The sequence below is a fragment of the Oncorhynchus nerka genome, linkage group LG14 (assembly GCF_034236695.1).
Source record: "Oncorhynchus nerka isolate Pitt River linkage group LG14, Oner_Uvic_2.0, whole genome shotgun sequence".
NCBI lineage: Eukaryota > Metazoa > Chordata > Actinopteri > Salmoniformes > Salmonidae > Oncorhynchus > Oncorhynchus nerka.
This window is the reverse complement of record NC_088409.1, coordinates 43,004,392-43,024,259: the sequence shown is the minus strand read 5'-3', so window position 1 is coordinate 43,024,259 and position 19,868 is coordinate 43,004,392. Positions and strand designations below refer to the sequence as shown.

Sequence of the window (19,868 nt, the reverse complement as noted above, 5' to 3'; positions counted from 1 at the left end):
AACCTTTATCTTTTAATTTGGACATTGATAAACAACACTTGCTTTTCAATAAAACACAATATTTATTATTCAAGTTATGAAAGTGTGCTAGTGCTTATGGACAAATGTGATGAATTATACCCCACTAAAACATATTGAAGAACACCGACGGCTAGAGAAACAATGTATCAAATGTGTACAGTCTCTAAACGCTTAAACATATCAATAATTAACTGTCTAAACTTCTGTGGAATTGCTAACAAATGTTGAAAAGGGGGGGAGAATGGGCTTTGAAAGCAGTTCGTATTATGTTAAATAATTAAGGTGTTGCAATTTTGTATACTGCAATAATATCTGTGCATATTATTTACTTTCTGTGTTAATGTCTTCAACGGAAGAGAAACATTTGAATGAGTTAATATGAATTTCAATGCCCACCCCTGTACTGTAGAACGTGGTACAGTCTGACCACTAGTTTAACCCCAACAGCCAGCTAGCAAGACTCGCAAGCTTCAGAATGAAAACCAAACGTCGTGATAGTCTATAATTTAGTGTCACTCACAATTATCCATATTTGTCTTATTTCATTCACTGATTATTTTTATTTTTTTACACCCAATTCTAGCCAAGATGTCAGCTCCGAAGAAGGGAGATCTATCTTCCACCGAGAGGGAATTATTCGTAGTTATTGCTGCAGGTAAAGCTTACTTACTTTAATGCTAATGCTAGCTAGCTAGACAATAAGCTTGTTACTGTAGTCTAGATAATATATCTGAGATTGCTGTACCATTTTTCATTTAGCGAGTACGTAATGTAATGGGTTAAATTATGTTTCTAATGATAGTGGCTATATGGCTAACTTGATCGCTCAATCCAGCAAGTTGCATTGGAAGGAAACTTGCTAACTACTGTAGCTAGCTAGCCAAGCTAATACTACAGATAGTTATAACTCTGATAACGTTAGTACTGTACTAGAGGTTATGTTAGCTAGCTAGCCAGTTCATGAAATTGCTGAAACAGTTTTCTAGACAAGACAACTGTTGGTTGTTTCAAGCCTTGGTTAGCTTGAGGCATTGTTCATGGCTTTCAATGCATTGATGCTTTTTCTCAGGAAATGTTCAAGAAGCCTCAAGATTATTGGGTTGCAAGGATGTCAGAGTCAACTGTTTGGATGAGGTAAAGGCAGAAATGGGTTCGATTTTTTTCAACGATATTCTATTATAACATTAGTTTTTAAGTTATTGATTTATGCTCTTCATAATTTGTCAGCAAACTGGACAGTAAAGGAAATGACAGGCAGCATGTCTCTTTTTGTTTGTTAACATTGCCTATGTCTTCTCCTCAAGAGGCAGGCAGTGCAGTACAGGCACTCCACAGTTTAGCAAAGGCTATTTTCTGTAATCTCATTGTCCTGTATTGTGCATTCTACAATGTTGTATGTACAATGGAAAATATCTCTGCGTAGATTTAATTCAGCATAAATGGTCTGTAATAAGCTACTTAAATGATGCCTATATTTACAACATACACTACTGACAGTTCTGTTTCTCCTCCTCAGAATGGGATGACTCCCCTCATGCACGCTGCATACAAGGGCAAGGCGGACATGTGCAAGCTGCTACTGCAACACGGGGCAGATGTGAACTGTAATGAACACGAGCATGGCTACACGGCACTGATGTTCGCTGGGCTATCAGGTAGACACATTTTCTCAAAGTTTGTATCGCTGAGAAAGGATATCCCTGTGTAGATCAGGGTGCACCATGGTGAATTCGTTGATTTGACTGTGTGCGTTAACTCTTTTCTCCCCGCCTTGCCATATAGGTAAGACTGATATCACCTGGATGATGTTAGATGCAGGAGCGGAGACCGATGTGGTCAACTCCGTCGGGCGAACAGCATCTCAGATGGCTGCGTTTGTCGGTATGTACAGTAAGGATTTCACACATAATAAAAATCAAATCACATTTTATTGGTCACATACACATGGTTAGCAGATGTTAATGCGAGAGTAGCGAAATGCTTGTGCTTCTAGTTCCGACCGTGCAGTAATATCTAGTAATTTTAACAATTTCACAACAACTACCTTATACACACAAGTGTAAAGGAATGAATAAGAATATGTACATGTAAATATATGTATGAGCAATGGCCGTGCGGCATAGGCAAGATACAGTAGATACCCTACATTACTCATCTCATATGTATGTAAACATGATATAAAGTGGCATTGTTTAAAGTGACTAGTGATACATTTATTACATCCAATTTTTTATTATTAAAGTAGATAGAGATTTGAGTCAGTATGTTGGCAGCAGCCACTCAATGTTAGTGATGGCTGTTTAACAGTCTGATGGCCTTGAGATAGAAGCTGTTTTTCAGTCTCTCGGTCTTAGCTTTGATGCACCTGTACTGACCTCGCCTTCTGGATGATAGCGGGGTGAACAGGCAGTGGCTCGGGTGGTTGTTGTCCTTGATGATCTTTATGGCCTTCCTGTGACATCGGGTGGTGTAGGTGTGCTGGAGGGCAGGTAGTTTGCCCCCGGCAATGCGTTGTGCAGACCTCACTACCCTCTGGAGAGCCTTACAGTTGTCGTACCAGGCGGTGATGCTCTCGATTATGCATCTGTAAAAGTTTGAGTGTTTTTGGTGACAAGTCAAATTTCTTCATCCTCCTGAGGTTGAAGAAGCACTGTTGCGCATTCTTCACCACGGTGTCTGTGTGGATGGACCATTTCAGTTTGTCCGTGATGTGTACGCCGAGGAACTTAGAACTTTCCACCTTCTCCACTACTGTCCTGTCGATGTGGATAGGGGGGTGCTCCCTCTGCTGTTTCCTGAAGTCCACGATCATCTCCTTTGTTTTTGTTGACGTTGAGTGTGAGGTTATTTTCCTGACACCACACTCCGAGGCGTCTCACTCACCTCCTCCCTATAGGCCGTCTCGTCATTGTTAGTAATCAAGCCTACCACTGTTGTATCATCTGCAAACTTGTTGATTGAGTTGGAGGCATGCATGGCCACGCAGTCATGGGTGAACAGGGAGTACAGGAGAGGGCTGAGAACGCACCCTTGTGGGGCCCCAGTGTTGAGGATCAGCGGGGGGCGGCCCGTCAGAAAGTCCAGGACCCAGTTGCACAGGGCGGGGTTGAGACCCAGGGTACTATGGTACTATGGTGTTAAACGCTGAGCTGTAATCAATGAAAAGCATTCTTACATAGGTATTCCTCTTGTCCAGATGGGTTAGTGCAGTGTGATTGCGTTGTCTGTGGACCTATTTGGGTGGGTAAGCAAATTGGAGTCGGTCTAGGGTGTCAGGTAGGGTGGAAGGGATATGATCCTTGACTAGTCTCTCAAAACACTTCATGATGACGGAAGTGAGTGCTAATAGTTGTTTAGCTCAGTTACCCCATCTTTCTTGGGAACAGAAACAATGGTGGCCCTCTTGAAGCATGTGGGAACAGCAGACTGGGATAGAGATTGATTGAATATGTCTGTAAACACACCAGCCAGCTGGTCTGCGCATGCTCTGAGGACGCGGCTAGGGATGCCGTCTGGGCCGGCAGCCTTGCGAGGGTTAACACGTTTAAATGTTTTCGTCACGTTGGCTGCGGTGAATGAGAACTCGCAGGTTTTTGTTGTGTGCCGTGTCAGTGGCACTGTATTGTCCTCAAAGCGAGCAAAGAAGTTGTTTCGTTTGTCTGGGAGCAAGACGTCGGTGTCCGCGGTTTTCTTTTTGTAATCCGTGATTGACTGTAGACCCTGCCACATACGGACACCGATGGAAATGTGTTTGATGTCTGTGACGTAGAATAAACTAGAATGACTCTGTATTGGCATTGCCCCCCTTTATTCTGATTGTGTTCATTAGGGCACATTCTGTTTGGAGCCTTATGAATGCAACCTCTGTCACAGTGAGACTTCGGTACTTGTTTCTCACCCAGGTGTATCTCCTCTCCCTCTCCCCAGGGCAGCACGACTGTGTGACGGTGATCAACAACTTCTTCTCGCGGGCCAAGCTGGAGTATTACACCAAACGCCAGGGGCTGGAGAAGGAGCCCAAGCTGCCCCCCAAACTGGCAGGGCCCCTCCACAAGATCATCATGAGCACCAACCTCAACCCCGTCAAGGTAAAATACCATCACTGCTGTCTCTGGGCCACATTATGGAATAGTGGTTTTGGAGTGAGATATTAAGTGATGCATATTTGGTCAAAGCAATGTGTACACCGGACCGCTCAAGACCAGCAAGGATATCAGGCAAAAAAAGAAAGCAGATCTTTTCTATGGGAGAACTGTAAATGATAAGACACAAAGACCACCAATATAACCCTATCTGGGTGTTATGTCACCTTTTATAAAGCATATATTTTTGGGGAATAGTGGTTTATGTGGCAGTTGGCAATGCATCCTACACAGGGAGCTGTTATGTCATCCTTTATAGTGTATGAGACACCACCCCCCCTTCTCTCTTTGTCTCTCCCAGATGGTGCTTCTGGTGAAGGAGAACCCGGTGCTGGCCGAGGCAGGTGCCCTGGAGAAGTGCCGGCGGGTGATGGAGCTGATCTGTGAGAAGTGTGTGAAGCAGCAGGACATGAACGAGGTGCTGGCCATGAAGATGCACTACATTAGCTGTGTGCTGCAGAAGTGTGCCTCCTTCCTCAAGGAGCACGACGACAAGCTGGAAGGACTCATCAAGAGGTGGGCGAGGGTTTTGGACTGTATGGGCTGGTTTCCCGGACATGCATAGAGTATACACATATGAACATGTGAATACATATGAGGCCGGTTTCCTGGACACTGTTATTACTATTTATTTGTTTATTAAACTGGACGGACAGAGGATGTCAATGGAAAAAGTTGGAAAGATGAGGAAGAAATTGGTATGAAATGCATATCTGGCTGCACTGATGATGTGTAGAAACACTCTGACATACTAAATCTTTTTGATTGTTATATATACTGTATTGCAATGTATATAACCCCAGACGTCATTGCTGTCCCCATGCAGCTTGTTGAAGGGACGGGACAGTGACGGCTTTCCGCTGTTCCAGGAGAAGTTCATCAGAGAGTGCATCCGCAAGTTCCCCTACCGCGACGCCACACTGCTGCAGCAGCTGGTCCGAGGTATCGCTCCCGTGGAGATCGTGAGTTCATCAGTCATCAATCAAATTGATTTATGAAGCCCCTTTTCCATTAGTAGTTGTCACAAAGGGCTTTTACATTCTCTCTATCTCGTGTGATGTCTGTGTATTTAGTGATGACTCATTTTGCAACGTCAGTTTGAGTGAAGCGCCACTCGTAATCGTTTCCTGTTGTGGGCTTAATAACCTTTTTAAGCTTTTATACTGTTAGGCCCGGTTTCCCGGACAATGATTAAGCTTAGTCATGGACTAAAAAGCATGCTCAATGAGGAATTCCCATTTTAAAATAGCTTTCTTAGTTTATGACTAGGCTTAATCTTTGACCCTTATTGTCATTTTCAATTGTTTGTACTGTACATCTTGTGTATATGGAACAGTATAACTATAGACCGTCCCCTCGCCCATACCCGCGTGCGAACCAGGGACCCTCTGCACACATCAACAACAGTCACCCACGAAGCATCGTTACCCATTGCTCCACAAAAGCCGCGGCCCTTGCAGAGCAAGGGGAACCACTACTTCAAGGTCTCAGAGCAAGTGACGTCACCGATTGAAACGCTATTTAGCGCGCACCACCGCTAACTAAGCTAGCTGTTTCACATCCATTACACTCACCCCCCTTTTGACCTCCTCCTTTTCCGCAGTAACCAGTGATCCGGGTCACGGCACCAATGTAACAGTATAACTTTAGACCGTCCCCTCGCCCATACCCTGGCGCGAACCAGGGACCCTCTGCACACATCAACAACAGTCACCCACAAAGCATCGTTACCCATTGCTCCACAAAAGCCGCGGCCCTTGCAGAGCAAGGGGAACCACTACTTCAAGGTCTCAGAGCAAGTGACGTCACCGATTGAAACGCTATTTAGCGCGCACCACCACTAACTAAGCTAGCCGTTTCACATACGTTACATATATTTAGAATTTTCTCTCCCATTTCCCCTTTCTGTCCTGGTCAGGGTAACGATCCGACAGCCATCTCAGTTTTGACCCAGGCTATAACAGGACAGGTGGGCTTCATGGACGCAGAGTTCTGTACCACCTGTGGGGAGAAGGGAGCAGAGAAGAGATGCTCCATCTGTAAAATGGTAGGCACAATGCGCATTTCTACGGTATCTTATATCAATACAATCAAATGCTATATTCATATATCCACTGTCCTCATTCATAGACCTGCAATAGCAATGGTCAATCTGTCATTATGTATCCTTGCATCCGACGCATGGGCCTCTATTCTTCCACCAACACGTCCGACGCTTTTGTGTTCCAATAGGTGATATACTGTGCCCCAGCCTGCCAGAAAATGCACTGGTTCACCCATAAGAAGGTCTGCAAGCAGCTTCAGGAGCAGAGAGAAAAGCACGAGGCAGAGTCAGCCAAGCTGATGGAGCGACAGAGGAAAGGTATTGGAGAAATATTCTTGGGCTGTACATTTTCATGTCACCTCTTGTTTATTAATGTGTATATGTCTCATTGTAATTTTAAGTGACCATGGATTACATTAAACACCTACTGTACATTGTTTACGAAAGGATTCTTGGTTTTGAATAGGACGCCTCCGCTTCAAACGTGGTAGTTAGCTTGAATAGTCTTTCCATTGCGTTGTGTTACAGGCATCATGCTAACAGTGAGCTCCTTATGTGTTTCTCAGAGCAGAGCCAGGTGGTAGAGTCGGCGACAGGCTCCATGCAGGACCTCTCAGTGGGACCCAATGAAGACTCTCCATCTTCCCCGTCCCCCTCTGACAACCAAGCAGACCCCCCTCCCCCCAGCCCTGTCTCCACCACTCCAGACACAGAGAACTGAAGGGGGGCCTGTAAGTGACGTCCCACACAGGTGCACAATGCCTATACACCCTGCTGTCTCCCCTACTCCAGGTCTACACTGTTGTCCTAGAAGGTTGAAGGGAGGCCTGCCGTGTAAGGCCCAACAGTTAACCTGGGGATGGAGTAAAGCAGGAGTTTCACACAAGCTTAAGGCCTAAACCCATGGGAAAGGATCCCTTATTTATTGATGATCTGACATTGTTTTCCATCAAAGCAACGCAACCTTATTGCACACGATGGAAGAAGGGTTAGGGTCACGAGTGTCTATGCTTTTAATTTTTTTTTTATATATAATGTTTTTTTTCATCATTCAATGTTAAATGTCTATGTAGACTAATATAATTATGTCGATGGTTTTTGTTCAAGAATAATGGAAAGGGCTTCAGGGAGTGTGATGTAAAGAAGTAGTAGTAGATTTAATTGCTATTCTATTTGTTCATGTCCTTATAAAACGAATAATTCTGTGTCTAGTCATTTCCCTAGTTAATAGATAAAGGACATTGTTTCCAAACATACAGGAAAGTGGCTTGAATTGGCCAAGAACAACATTATTTTGAAGTGACTATAGCCTCCTGAAAAATCAACTTGGCAAATCCCTCTAACAATGTTGCTGTTTTGTTGAATACTGATGTTTCAAAGATGTCAAATGTCTGATTGTACTACAACAGAATAAACACCACAGTACTGTCTCTATGTGCTTTTGATCGTATGACAGAGTAGACTCGCCTGGGTATCAGTCTGTTTGTATCAATGATCATGCCAATCTCTTGCCACTCCTTGACATGCCAAACACTGTTTCGTATGACACTGCGTTGACATGATGGCACAAACAGATCTGGGATCAGGCTAAGACTCCACTCACATGGGAAAGGTGCTTAACGTAGACCAGTGAGGATTCTGACTCCCAGAGTTCTTCCTCAAGTTCATCCTGTACTGTGTAAGATTGAACTGGGGTGTCTGTTTGTAGTGTGGTAGTAATGAGGAAACTGTGATCCATTTGACAGGTTTAATTCAGCTAGAGCTCCCTCTACAGGCTCATACAGCATCACACCACAGTTGTATGACCTTCAGGTGAGAATATCAATTGTATTTCCTCACGTCCTCCTCCTCTTCTCAAAGCATAGTGGAGCAGAAGATCTGAGGTTCCTCCCCTGGGATATTCTCTCCTTGACTTCTTCTCAAAATGCATTAGAGGAGAGGACATGAAGAATCTTTTAAATACAATTGAGATTCACCCCTCGTGTTGCTGGAGCAGTTAGCTGAACATGACAGTGAGGATGTTGGCCCCTGGCTGGTTCCATTCCCCTAGCTTTCTTTGTTAGGCGGCGGAAATGGTCTTCTAGTCCACAGTGGAGAACTGCATGATGGATCTCTGCATAGCCCTGCGCACACTGGGATCTGCCGTCTCATCCAATGGGCTCCTCGGCAGAGATAAGCATCACAGAGAAGCACATATAAATATACATTGAAAATATTCAATACTTTAGGAGTCATACATTCAATTGTAACATTGTAGAATCTGTATCATGAGATAGTCACCCATATCCCTTATTTGTGACTTACTTTAAATGTTGTCTTGAGCCATAGTGACCTGTAAGTCAGATGAAAATTATCAAATTGACTGCATATTATCTCAATTTTCAAGTCCATATATTCAAAAACCTGGTGAATTGCAATATAAGGTGAATGCTCGTCTCCTTTGGTACAGTACTATGTTTTACCTTGAGCAAGGTGTCATCCCTCCCCATAGATGCCAGTCTCTACTGGCAGAAGTCTCTGCCCACCTGCCAAATGCCAGTGACTGGGGGACACAATGGCGTTCTATACTAAACGGCTGTAATGAACTGTTCCTCTCCTGCTTCACCTCTGTCAACCTGGCATCACTTTAGGTTCAACAAGCATCCCAGACTTGACACAGCAATGTGTTGTAAACAGTTTCTCTAGTAAGTTGCTTATTTTCCAATTTTTGGAATATGATTTCAATATTTGTTGACATACCTCTTCTATCCAATAACTGCACTGACGGCAAGTTATGGAACACATATTGACAATATCCGGTCTGTTGTGAGTAGCGATTCAGGAAAAAAGCTGCAAAAGCTTTCATCTACAATACTGTATCAAATCCAAAGGAGGCTGGTGGGGGGAGATAAAAGAGGACGGGTTCATTGTAATGGCTGGAATGGAATTAATGGAATAGTATCAAACATATGGAAACCACATTTGACTCTGTTCCATTTGTTCCATTCCAACCATTAAAATTTTCACGTCTTCTTATACCTCCACCCACCAGCCTCCACTGGTCCGATCTTCCTCATATAACCATGTCAAATGTGAGGGCCTTGGACTGTACAGGATCAGTGGAACCCCCATTCACTCACTGACAGTGTAGAGATGCTGCAAGTTCCTCAGCTCAGCCACGCAGTCCTCCAGCCTCTTCATCTGGTGTTTGTGCAGAAGAAGAACCCAATGACAGGTTAGGTGTCCCAGGGTGCCAAAGGATGGAAAACATACAGTAAAGACAGTAGCCTGAGTGCTAGCCTGTTTCTGCTCTCTTAACAACTCCATGTGAAATTGTCATGCCGAACTTGGCTTGACAATGACAGCAATGGACTTCGCAAGAGCACAAACATCTGGGAACAGGCTATAAAGACAGGATAGGTATGTTGCTCTTGGGTATGGAAAACATAGATCCACAACAAGACAAACTCACACAGAGAACATGCAATGTTATAGCATATGCTTAGGAAAATAAAGATTGTAATATTGACCTGAAATAGATATTTTATTGTTTTGGAGATAAGGTTATGTCATGCAACAGTTGAGGGAATGGTAGAATAGTTCATTCATTTGAAACATTTACAGAACATTATGAAGTGGATATGGGGAAATTATAATTTTCCTTTCTTGGCTATTCTGACATGATATGCCTAGTGTTTGAGTGTCACACATTCCCACATTTAATATGACTGTATACAGTATCATCTGTTTGTGATGTTGGCTACAGTATCTTGTTGTTATTCAGCCATAAGTATCTCAGCATGGAGAACCTTGACAAGTCTGGAATATTGGCAAGTATAATATGATTTAGTTCATTTGCAAAAAAAACATTTTATGTAACATATTACTGGCATATACTGACATGATTGATATTTCAAACAAATTATAATTGACAGGTCACATCACAGCCACAGTCTTGCAATGAATAGGGCCTCATTTGACATTCTCAAGTTATAGATTCTATAGCTAGAAGTTATGATAAGACTACTATTTGGCAAGGTAAAGTTGACAGACATCAATGCCCCTCCTGATTCCATACTTCTGGAGAGCATCATCAATGTTCTGTAAGAATATGCAGTACAATTCTAAATATCATTACATCTTCAAAATATTTGACCAATCTTTTAGGTAAGATAAATGAAGTATAGTAATTCAGACACACCTCCATGTCTATCATCCTGTGAAGGACAAACCAAACCTGACCAACCGCCCTACTACAGTAGGTCTACCTGCAACCAGGAAACCCCTGTTTTCATTTTGAATCATAACAATCAAAGAAAACTATTCTCTTGTTCATCCTCAGATTGCACAGGTTTCAGAAATGTATTTATTCCCATGCTATTTGTTTTTTTGGGGGGTACAGGAAGCAATAATATATATATTTTGTTATGTGAGGCTAAATGATAACATTCATGATATGACATTATTAATCACGCTGCAATTCAATTCCTTCAACAATGGCAACAACTGGTCAGCAGATGGCATACTATCTCTACCCAGTGTATTGACTGAAGGGTGACAAAGGTTCAGAATGACATAGGTTTTCCCTATATCGCATGCATTTATTTCATTACATTATCGTGGGCCTGTTATTGAACTGTGGCTCAAGTTCACAATTCTATTATTCACAGTTCATTGGGATATTTCACAATTTTGACATAATAATTCATATCAATAATACTACACAATTGGGAAAATGAAATCAGTACCTTGAATCTGGTGGTTAAAGGCAACCCGAGAACAGCTCTGTCTAGAATAAGACACAAATCCATTGTCTGCATTTATAGACTGGGCTTCCTTGGGGATTCATAGTGAATTCTACGCACCCATGAACTTTTATTTATTGGCTTTGTTCCCATGTTATGCATTCCTTTTGTCCCTCTCTAGTCCCCCCTGTCCCCCCTCCTATTACCACATGAGGGTCCTTCCTGCTAATACACACACTCCTGACATGTTAATAACTCACTGTGTGTGTGTGTGTGTGTGTGTGTGGGATTGTGTGCCTGTCCCTTTACTTCCCACAGGATTCTGTCACCTGATCTACTCCTATACGTCACCGTCTCCATGGTCTGGACACATACAGACGGTGCTGTCTCAGCTTTCTGCTCCTTTAGATGGGAGAAACATGACAGTGGCATATCGTACGAACTTCTGCATCATTCACCCCATCACCTAAAGGACAGTAGATGGGAAAGCCATCCATGTATTACTAGTCTCCTGGGATAAAATGGTGGTATTGTCTTTATTTTGTGGTCGGAAGTGAGGTAGGTGAAATACCTATTTAGTGAAATATGCCTTGTATGTAAGTAAAAAGAGACAAGGCCATCAGTTACAAAACCAACAATAGTATACAAATATATTATGGCTTCACCTTTACATGTATTCAGGCAGATATTATATCACAAGATACAGTACATATGATTTGCTTTCAATGCTTTATGGTATTCTACACAGGAGGAAGGAGGCCCCTACATTTAAGGTTCATATGATAATGACACTGAACGAAAGTGTATCAGATTTCCTTCACATGAGCAACAATTAGTGTCTATGTGTGACACTTCTTTTCAAATCTGGAAGACAAGGCTGAAGTGAATGCTCCCACAGAAGTAATTATATCTCTCCTTGCCATGAGTGGCACACACAGAAAGACTCCAGTTAGTCTAGGCACTCCAATCATTAGGTGTAAAAATGACAGGGGATTGAGAGATCGAGAGGAAGAGAACGACAGAGACCGAAAGCAAATTACACAGACCATATCCGCTTTCATTTTTGAATTAAGAGAGTAGATGAGACTGCATGTCAGAACATGGACGATGATTAAATGAGGGAATATAAAAAATAACATTTAACAGAAGAACACATTATTGCAGAGACCAAAAGTGGAGGCTCTTCTAATATTTTGAATAGATTAAATGTGATGAATAGATTGCGATCTGAAGAAACAAAAATGACGCAATAGCTCTAAATCCCATCAATTGGAGAGACAGGAACAGGATCACTCCAGATGTTGTACAGGCACTGGCTGTGTAGCGCACAGACAAATGGGCGTGGTTATCCAGTTACGCCCAGCCTTCAGTCAAGAGACCCCATGATGTGCACCTGAGCGGTTGCCAAAACAAGACTCGGACAGGCCTATATAAAAACAAGCTCAGAACGTAGTATCTCTGCCGCAGACATCAGAGGCACAGAATCAATTTACATGACACGGGATCTGCTTATTCCCTACATCCCCAGAAGCAATATGCACTTGAGCGCATGCAAGTCGTGCCACCTGCTATTCTTGTTTTGTATTCTTGTGAGGAGTTGCCAGGCGTTCAAGAATGATGCTACGGAGATCCTATACTCGCACGTGGGTACTCCTGTGCAGGATGCCCCGAGCAATGTCTCTTTAAATCGGGCAAGAAACGGCGGGAGAGGCGCGGGAAATACTGCTGGGAACGATAGAGTTGGTGAGTATTGTTCAGTTTTCTTTCTCAAAACAATGCAAAGTTGTGCTTTAAGGTTTTTAACTATTTTCCTTGGATTTAACTTTGTAAACGTTTTTTAAAACGTCAAGACAAGTGCATAGACATATTTATTCCAGCACAAGCAGGTTTATAGAGGCTTCTACAATTAGGTTGAGATTGGGTTCTCTAAATGATAAATTATAATATACTACAGTCTTAATGTAAAAAAATATAACTGCTAAAACTTCAACCAGCTATATATATCTATATATATATATATTACAATAGGCATGGATATGATCAGCAGCTAAGTAGTGACAGTATCAGATGTCCCCACTGAGTGAGACCAGGCAAAGCTTGGCACTATGATCTTCAATACACACACACACACACACACCTGGCAGCAGTCCAAGCAGGGCAGTAGAGATGAGTCACCCAGGGCAGCCAGGCTAGTGTTTGGGGAGTGATCGTGTGTCAGCGCCACTGAATGGAGGTGTGTTCCTTTACACAGGAAGTCTGTGATTCTGGCGCTCTTTGACTTGAGCTCTCTAAGGACCCCAAGTATGAAGAAGAGAAAGGGAGCCTCTCCTCTCTTCATTCATCAAACTCTGTCATAGAGAAGGGGGCACATTGTCACAGAGGTGTATGGCAGTCTGTGAATGGTGCCCTGGCTTGGATTACAGGGTGAGTGAGGAGCTGTAGCCTGGAGCAGAACAGTGCTGGTTGCCCGCTGATAATCCTATAGGAAAGCCAGGTCCAAAGCCAGGTCCATTGACATAGCTCAGAACACTAAAGCCCTTCCTCTCATGCAAGAGCAATGCACCATTTCCTCTCTACAAGCCAGTAATCGGTATAGGCTTATAGTCTGTGCCAAAAACCTCCAAATTAACCAAATAGACAGCTGTGTTTGTAAAGTTTTCTGATCGAAAAGCCTTTGTTTGCTGCAGTAGAATTTAAAGTGAAACCAAATAGTTTGGGGCCACAAAAGGACATTTTAATCTTCACTAGATTTTCAAAGTAGTTTGATTCTCATCGTTTTTCTGTTTCTCTCTCTAACAGATCAGAGAAGCCAAGTTGGCTGTAGAGAGCTGAGGTCCACCAAGTACATCTCTGATGGCCAATGCACAAGTATCAACCCCATAAAGGAGCTAGTATGTGCTGGCGAGTGCCTCCCCGCTCAGATGCTTCCCAACTGGATCGGCGGCGGCTACGGCAGAAAGTTCTGGAGCCGGAGGAACAGTCAGGACTGGCGCTGCGTCAACGACAAGACGCGCACCCAACGCATCCAGCTGCAGTGCCAGGACGGCAGCACAAGAACGTATAAAATCACCGTGGTCACCTCGTGCAAGTGTAAGAGGTACTCCCGGCAACACAACGAGTCGAGCCATATGAAGTTTGAGGAGCCTGCCTTGCCTCAGCCCCAGCATCTCCACAAGCACAAAGCCAAAGCCAAAAGGAGGCTAGGGAAGATCAAGCTAAACGTGAATTGGCATGAAGCAGAGCCCTAAGGCAGGACTGCAGAATGCCTCAGTGACTGTGGTCTTGGATTATCTCTTTATTGGGACTGGCTTGTTGTGAGGAGGACCACTGAAAGTGACTTTGTAAAAGCGAATGGCATTGGTTGCTTGCTATTTGAGGACCAATGAGCACCATTGAATCATTAGCTAATAAGATGAAATGAACCTAAATGGGGTCATCATGACCAATAGAACTTTCTGGAACTTTAAGATAATTCGCATCATTCAAGTTCTTGTATGACAATGTAAACCTGCTCTTCACTCCATTATACAAACACAGTTTTACAGCCAATATAATGTAAAAAGTAAGCTCTGCATGAAAAGGGGTTTCCCCATCACAAAAGCACCACAAATACACAATGTAAATATGTGTACATATATAGTATGATATCACATGTCCTCTGAAGTATGGTAACATATGTATAAACGTTTTCTATAAGATGTATATGATGTAATATATATGTTGTATTGCTATTCATTTGATAAACCTTTTTAACCTGCATCACACACATTTAGCAAGAAGTTGTCATTGCTCATATTTTCATTTGAAAAAAATAATAAATGTTAAAACAAATTTCACATTATTGTATGTTGATTCTTACATTAGAGATCTAATTTGCCACTTTTTGCCCCCTGCAATTATTTTATGTCCTAAGGGCTGTTTTCAAGTTCTTATTTCATTGATGTAAATCCATGTTCTGTGGTAGGCTACTTACACATAGTAATTTAGTTTGAATCATAACTTGGGTGGCAGCGCATGTCAACCACCTACAACTATGTAGGCCTACCCCCAATTGTTCTATGGACCATTAGATGGTATTTCAGTGTTGAAGCATGTAGGTCAAGTCATCCCATATAGTATAAACCTACACATACAATTATCTCAGACTAGTTATACTTCTGCACCAGATCAAGCAAGCTTGAATAAATCAATTAATATAACAGGTAGCCTGGCGGTGAATTGAGTTGGGCCAGTAACTGAAATGTTGCTGGTTCGAAACCCTGAGCTGACTAGGTGAAAAATCTGTCACTGTGCCCTTGACACTTAACCCTAATTGCTCTGGATAAGAGCATCTGCTAAATGTATGCAAAATTGCATCAAGCAGTCAAAATTAAAAAGGCATGAAAGCATTGCAGGATTAGCAAAATTGTCACAAATACATATGATAGGGGATATTAAAATCTTGGGACATCAGCAAAGACCCCACAGATAACATCAGTGACGTAGAGCTGGTATGGGGCTTCCTCGACAGCGCGCATGTGCAGCACTGTGGCTACACTGTAGCAGGATACAAATCGAATCAATCACTGGTCTACGCGACTCCGCCCAAAAAGGAATGAATGAAACTGTATATGGGGATACCGATAGGACGTATTCGTGACCTCAGATGTTAGTCCGTTTTAACTTCACATCACTCAATTGCCCTGAAGCACGTAAAAGAATACGCGCGACATGGACAGGCCTGTTGAACCAGGACATTTCTCAGCATGCGAAGCCCGGTTAGACAAACACATTGCGGGACGTTGCAGCGTGGATTTCCCCGTAGCTGTGGTTCTTCCAGCCGGTGGCAGTGGAGAAAGAACCGGGCTACTGACACCCAAACAGTTCTGCACGTTTCTCAATAGACCTCTGATAAGCTACACAATTCAAACTTTCGAGAGGTAACACTTGACGTGTCGAATGTTTGCATGCAAAAACATATGTCCCGTTTGGAATACTGTAGTTTTATGGCCCTGCCCCTTAATCTTGTCACTGCGCAAGAGAGTAGCCACATGTAAACAAACCATTTCACTGGGGTTTTAAGCTCTTTTATGTTATCGTTGAATAAATGTATGGTTTTGTAATGTCTCATTACATTTAATAGATCTTTAATGAATCCATCAGGTCACACATTACACTTTTGAGTCTTTCTACAACTTTCAACAACGTCCAAAATACCCTACTTGTTCTTGATACTGCCAGGTATTTTTGTTTCATACTGTGGAATTCTGTTGAAATAATGTATGCAAATAATTGAAACCAAATGTGTTATGCATGGTAATATAACAGGTAATGAAAGAAATATACTCAACAAGAATGATATGTTCTAAACAGTGCGAAAGCTGTTGACTTATGACTATACACACTGTTTCTTTGACAGAGTGCCATGGATCCAAAGCATCGTTGTGGTGGTTGCCAAGGAGAGCTTAGATTTGATGATGGACATTATCCATCGCTTCCACCACAGAAATGTCCTAGTGGTACATGGTGGATCTACTCGCCACAGATCTATCTTCAATGGGGTCCGAGCCCTCAGTGAGGGAGAGGGTGGTACGGCCCGCGTCAAACCGAAGGTGGTCATCATCCATGATGCAGTGCGGCCCTTTGTGGAAGAGGACTTCCTCCTCAAGATAACAATGGCTGCCAAAGAACAAGGGGTTTGTACATATTCAAAGTCCTCTATCTCTTCCAACGCAACACAGTCAGTGGAGCTCAGACGGAGCGATTCATTGCTCTCAACTGTAGCCATGTATACCTACTGTAAGCCATGACAAATTAAAAGCACATTGGCTGATATTAGTCGCTAAGGAAGACATTGATATGTTTAGATGGTGATTTATATTTTAGTAGCTGTGACATGATATTGTTGAAGGCTGGTCACAAACGTGAGAAGTGTGAGCAGGAGCTCTTTGACATTGTGTGTGTGTGTGTGTGTGTAACTCTCAAAGCCAGCAGTCTGGTCTTCATTAACTTGCCATTATCCCCGATCATGATAAAATGTCAGTCTCCTCCGAAGAGCATGAGATTCATTTTGAATTTAATAACATGTGTAACACACATAACACATGTTTGCTTTCATCCTATTTACTAGTCATTTTGCCCCCCCTTATCTCATTGACCATACTTGTTCTTGGCACAATGGGGATTTTCATCCTTAATCATGTCATGATCACAAGAAAATACGATCTCAGGAATGTTGCTTATGAAGAACTTCCAATTGTACAGGAAAATCATTGTGTGCACAAGCTGTTGTTTAGCTGGGATTTGTTGTTGTTATCCAGCCATGGTTAGAACAAGTGTGTTAAGCTTCAAGACACAATAGGATCGGAACCATTTGATACATTTTGGATTGACGTGTGTATTTGCCATAAGGAAGAAAGACATATTCCGATCCATTCATTATTTTGCAGGCTGCTGGGGCTATCCGACCTCTGGTTTCCACAGTGATTGCTACCACATTGGAGGGCTATCTGGACCATTCTCTGGAGAGAACCATGTACAGAGCCAGTGAGATGCCCCAGGGATTCATCTATGATGTCATCTACCAGGCTTATCAGAGGGTAGGTACTTCTAGGCACTAGGCAGTTCTTGTACACAAAACATCACTTGTCGTCTACCCAAGGTCTAGTTAATAAAAACTGGTTGCCTGGTTTTGGGGCTATGTAAAAAAATACACTCCCGTGAACCCAGCCTGATCTCGTGATAACTCACATTCTGTTTCAATTAAACAGAACGTGAGTGCACCGGTCAGTCTGTTTGACCTGGTTAAAAATGACTATGTTTACTGTGTACATTTGAATTAGGGATGTGACTGATAAAACAACAAACTATTGAATGATTTTCTTAAATAGAAATATGCCACCAAGGATGCACCTTGAAACAAAGTCCAAACCTAGCCGTGCACAGTATTTAGTTATCATGTTCACATAATGTTTTTGTGAAGTTTCTTCACCTCTGGTCAGGGAAATTGAGAACCTTGGATGTCTGCAAAACCTTTTTCCATGTCGATCACTAGTCATGTCCTGCAGGTTTTGAATGTTCTCTCTCGATGTCAAATAATTGCTTTAAAAGGTCCCTCGAATCACACAAAATGACCGCCGCAGAGAGATATATGCTTGAGAAATAATTAACCCCAGCAATGCGACTAGATGACAAAAGACTTTATGATTCTCATACATCACACTCAGTCTTTACAGTCGTCCATTGTTCACCAGATGTGCTGGAAGCTGCAGGGTTTCAAGCTGAAGAGTTTGTGGTGTGGGTGCCATCATTTTCACTGCGGCGTGAATATGTCTGGGAAAGAAATGACACATTAATATACTCTGGCACTGTGCAGCATATCACTCTGTCGAACAAAAGAAAAATACCTCTTGGCTTTGGTAAAGGTAACGTAAAAATAACATTGAAGTAACGTGGTTACTACAGGTCTAACAGTCTGTGATTTAATTTTTTGAAATTCACACATGAGATGATTTCAACGTCCCAGAATACTTGCGAAAAAATAAGGGAAATCATTTCACCTTTGGTTGATATCTCACGAAAACTAGAACAATATTTTGTTTCACAACATTTAATCATTAGGTTCCTTTGGAGGAAGGTTTGTTGACATATATTTTACTTTTTTATTTTCAAGCATATTTCAAAAATAATTAATTGAAGTTGGAAAATTTGGAATTTTGGCCTTACCCAGGCCTCCTTTAAGATTCCATAGTGATTCACCTGAAAGTGCTACAAATCATTGGTGTTATATGAAGCTTTACAGCTTGCTCTGCACTATGAGTAGTATTTTGATTTCAAGAACAATTTTCTTACAATGATTAATGAACATGTAAAAATATAAACATGAACAGTGTTTGGATTCGTTACTTGGAAAAGCAATCAATTACTTATTACTCAGCTTTTTAAAAAATGCTGTCCATTCAGCACGAAGCTCCACTGTAGGCCTATCAGATGAGCGAAGGTGTAGATTTTCCTTTGGTACTTTTTGCCGTTGTTTGGTCGATTTCATTAGACTTAAATACTGTAGGTCCTTGATCATAAGTAATCCCTTTGATTATATGCCTTTTAATTTCAATGCATTATTATGTGCAGGATTGACCTGACATAGTTTGCATTTGCGCTGCGGTCAGTTAATGCGGGGTTATTGGAATGCGGGGTTATATCGGCATTTGAAGTCGGCCTCGTTGTGACTTCATAGCCTACATATTAAAGACATTTAAAAAAGGCTATGTACTGTTAGATTTATCAAGACATCATTTCGTTGTGATAAAATACACTTTTCCATTTTGAATTGCATTTGTCAGATGTCGATTGTTTATATGGAAATTGTGTTGGAACATATTAAATATTTATGTTTTATATTTATGTTTTATCATAATGAGTAAAAATGTCTTTCACACATTTTTAGTGGAACCATACCATATAAGGTGAGTAATGGGTAAATGGGACACAGAGAAAAGTGACTTTTAAGCTTTCTAATAGATATCCTAATCAACAATCAATACCTGTGTGTTAGTGAGGAAGTACAGTTGAAGTCGGAAGTTTACATACACTTTAGCCAAATACATTTAAACCCAGTTTTTCACAATTCCTGACATTTAATCCTAGTAAAAAATTCCCTGCCTTTGGTCAGTTAGGATCACCACTTTATTTTATGAATGGGAAATGTCAGAATAATAGTAGAGAGAATGATTTATTTCAGCTTTTATTTCCCTCATCACATTCCCAGTGGGTCAGAAGTTTACATATACACAATTAGTATTTGGTACCATTGCCTTTAAATGGTTTAACTTGTGTCAATCATTTCGGGTAGCCTTCCACAAGCTTCCCACAATAAGTTGGGTGAATTTTTGCCCATTCTTCCTGACAGAGCTAGTGTAACTGAGTCAGGTTTGTAGGCCTCCTTGCCTACAAAGGAGG

The 19,868-nt window shown here is 41.9% G+C and overlaps 3 protein-coding genes and 1 pseudogene across 5 annotated transcripts in view; 3 read left to right on the top strand and 1 right to left on the bottom strand.

Moving 5' to 3' along the window:
• The first annotated feature begins 443 nt into the window (after window positions 1-443).
• On the top strand, window positions 444-7,637 carry LOC115141142 (ankyrin repeat and MYND domain-containing protein 2-like). The gene is made up of 10 exons (XM_029679822.2): window positions 444-676; window positions 1,091-1,155; window positions 1,538-1,676; window positions 1,804-1,902; window positions 3,949-4,109; window positions 4,465-4,679; window positions 4,990-5,125; window positions 6,082-6,210; window positions 6,396-6,525; window positions 6,774-7,637. The coding sequence occupies exons 1-10, from the start codon at window positions 610-612 to the stop codon at window positions 6,926-6,928; spliced, it is 1,296 nt and encodes a 431-aa protein (XP_029535682.1). The 5' UTR covers window positions 444-609; the 3' UTR covers window positions 6,929-7,637.
• Window positions 7,638-8,203: 566 nt separating this feature from the next.
• On the bottom strand, window positions 8,204-10,393 carry LOC135575047 (leucine-rich repeat-containing protein 72-like; annotated as a pseudogene).
• Window positions 10,394-11,502: 1,109 nt separating this feature from the next.
• Window positions 11,503-14,767, top strand: LOC115142055 (sclerostin domain-containing protein 1-like). 2 transcript variants are annotated; one of them, XM_029681532.2, is made up of 2 exons: window positions 11,503-12,674; window positions 13,731-14,767. In XM_029681532.2, exons 1-2 carry the CDS (start codon window positions 12,425-12,427, stop codon window positions 14,177-14,179), a joined length of 699 nt encoding a protein of 232 aa, XP_029537392.1. In that variant the 5' UTR covers window positions 11,503-12,424; the 3' UTR covers window positions 14,180-14,767. The 2 variants fall into 2 exon arrangements, with proteins under 2 accessions (XP_029537392.1, XP_029537393.1); XM_029681533.2 differs by lacking the exon at window positions 11,503-12,674 and adding an exon at window positions 13,189-13,355.
• A 672-nt stretch (window positions 14,768-15,439) lies between these two features.
• Window positions 15,440-19,868, top strand: part of LOC115141141 (D-ribitol-5-phosphate cytidylyltransferase-like) — a 32,738-nt gene continuing 28,309 nt past the window's right edge. For both annotated transcript variants that reach the window (XM_029679820.2, XM_029679821.2), the window contains exons 1-3: window positions 15,440-15,850; window positions 16,330-16,606; window positions 17,360-17,509. In XM_029679820.2, the coding sequence (XP_029535680.1) occupies window positions 15,642-15,850; window positions 16,330-16,606; window positions 17,360-17,509 (636 nt within the window). In that variant the 5' untranslated portion in view covers window positions 15,440-15,641. The remainder of the gene's footprint in view (window positions 15,851-16,329; window positions 16,607-17,359; window positions 17,510-19,868) is intronic.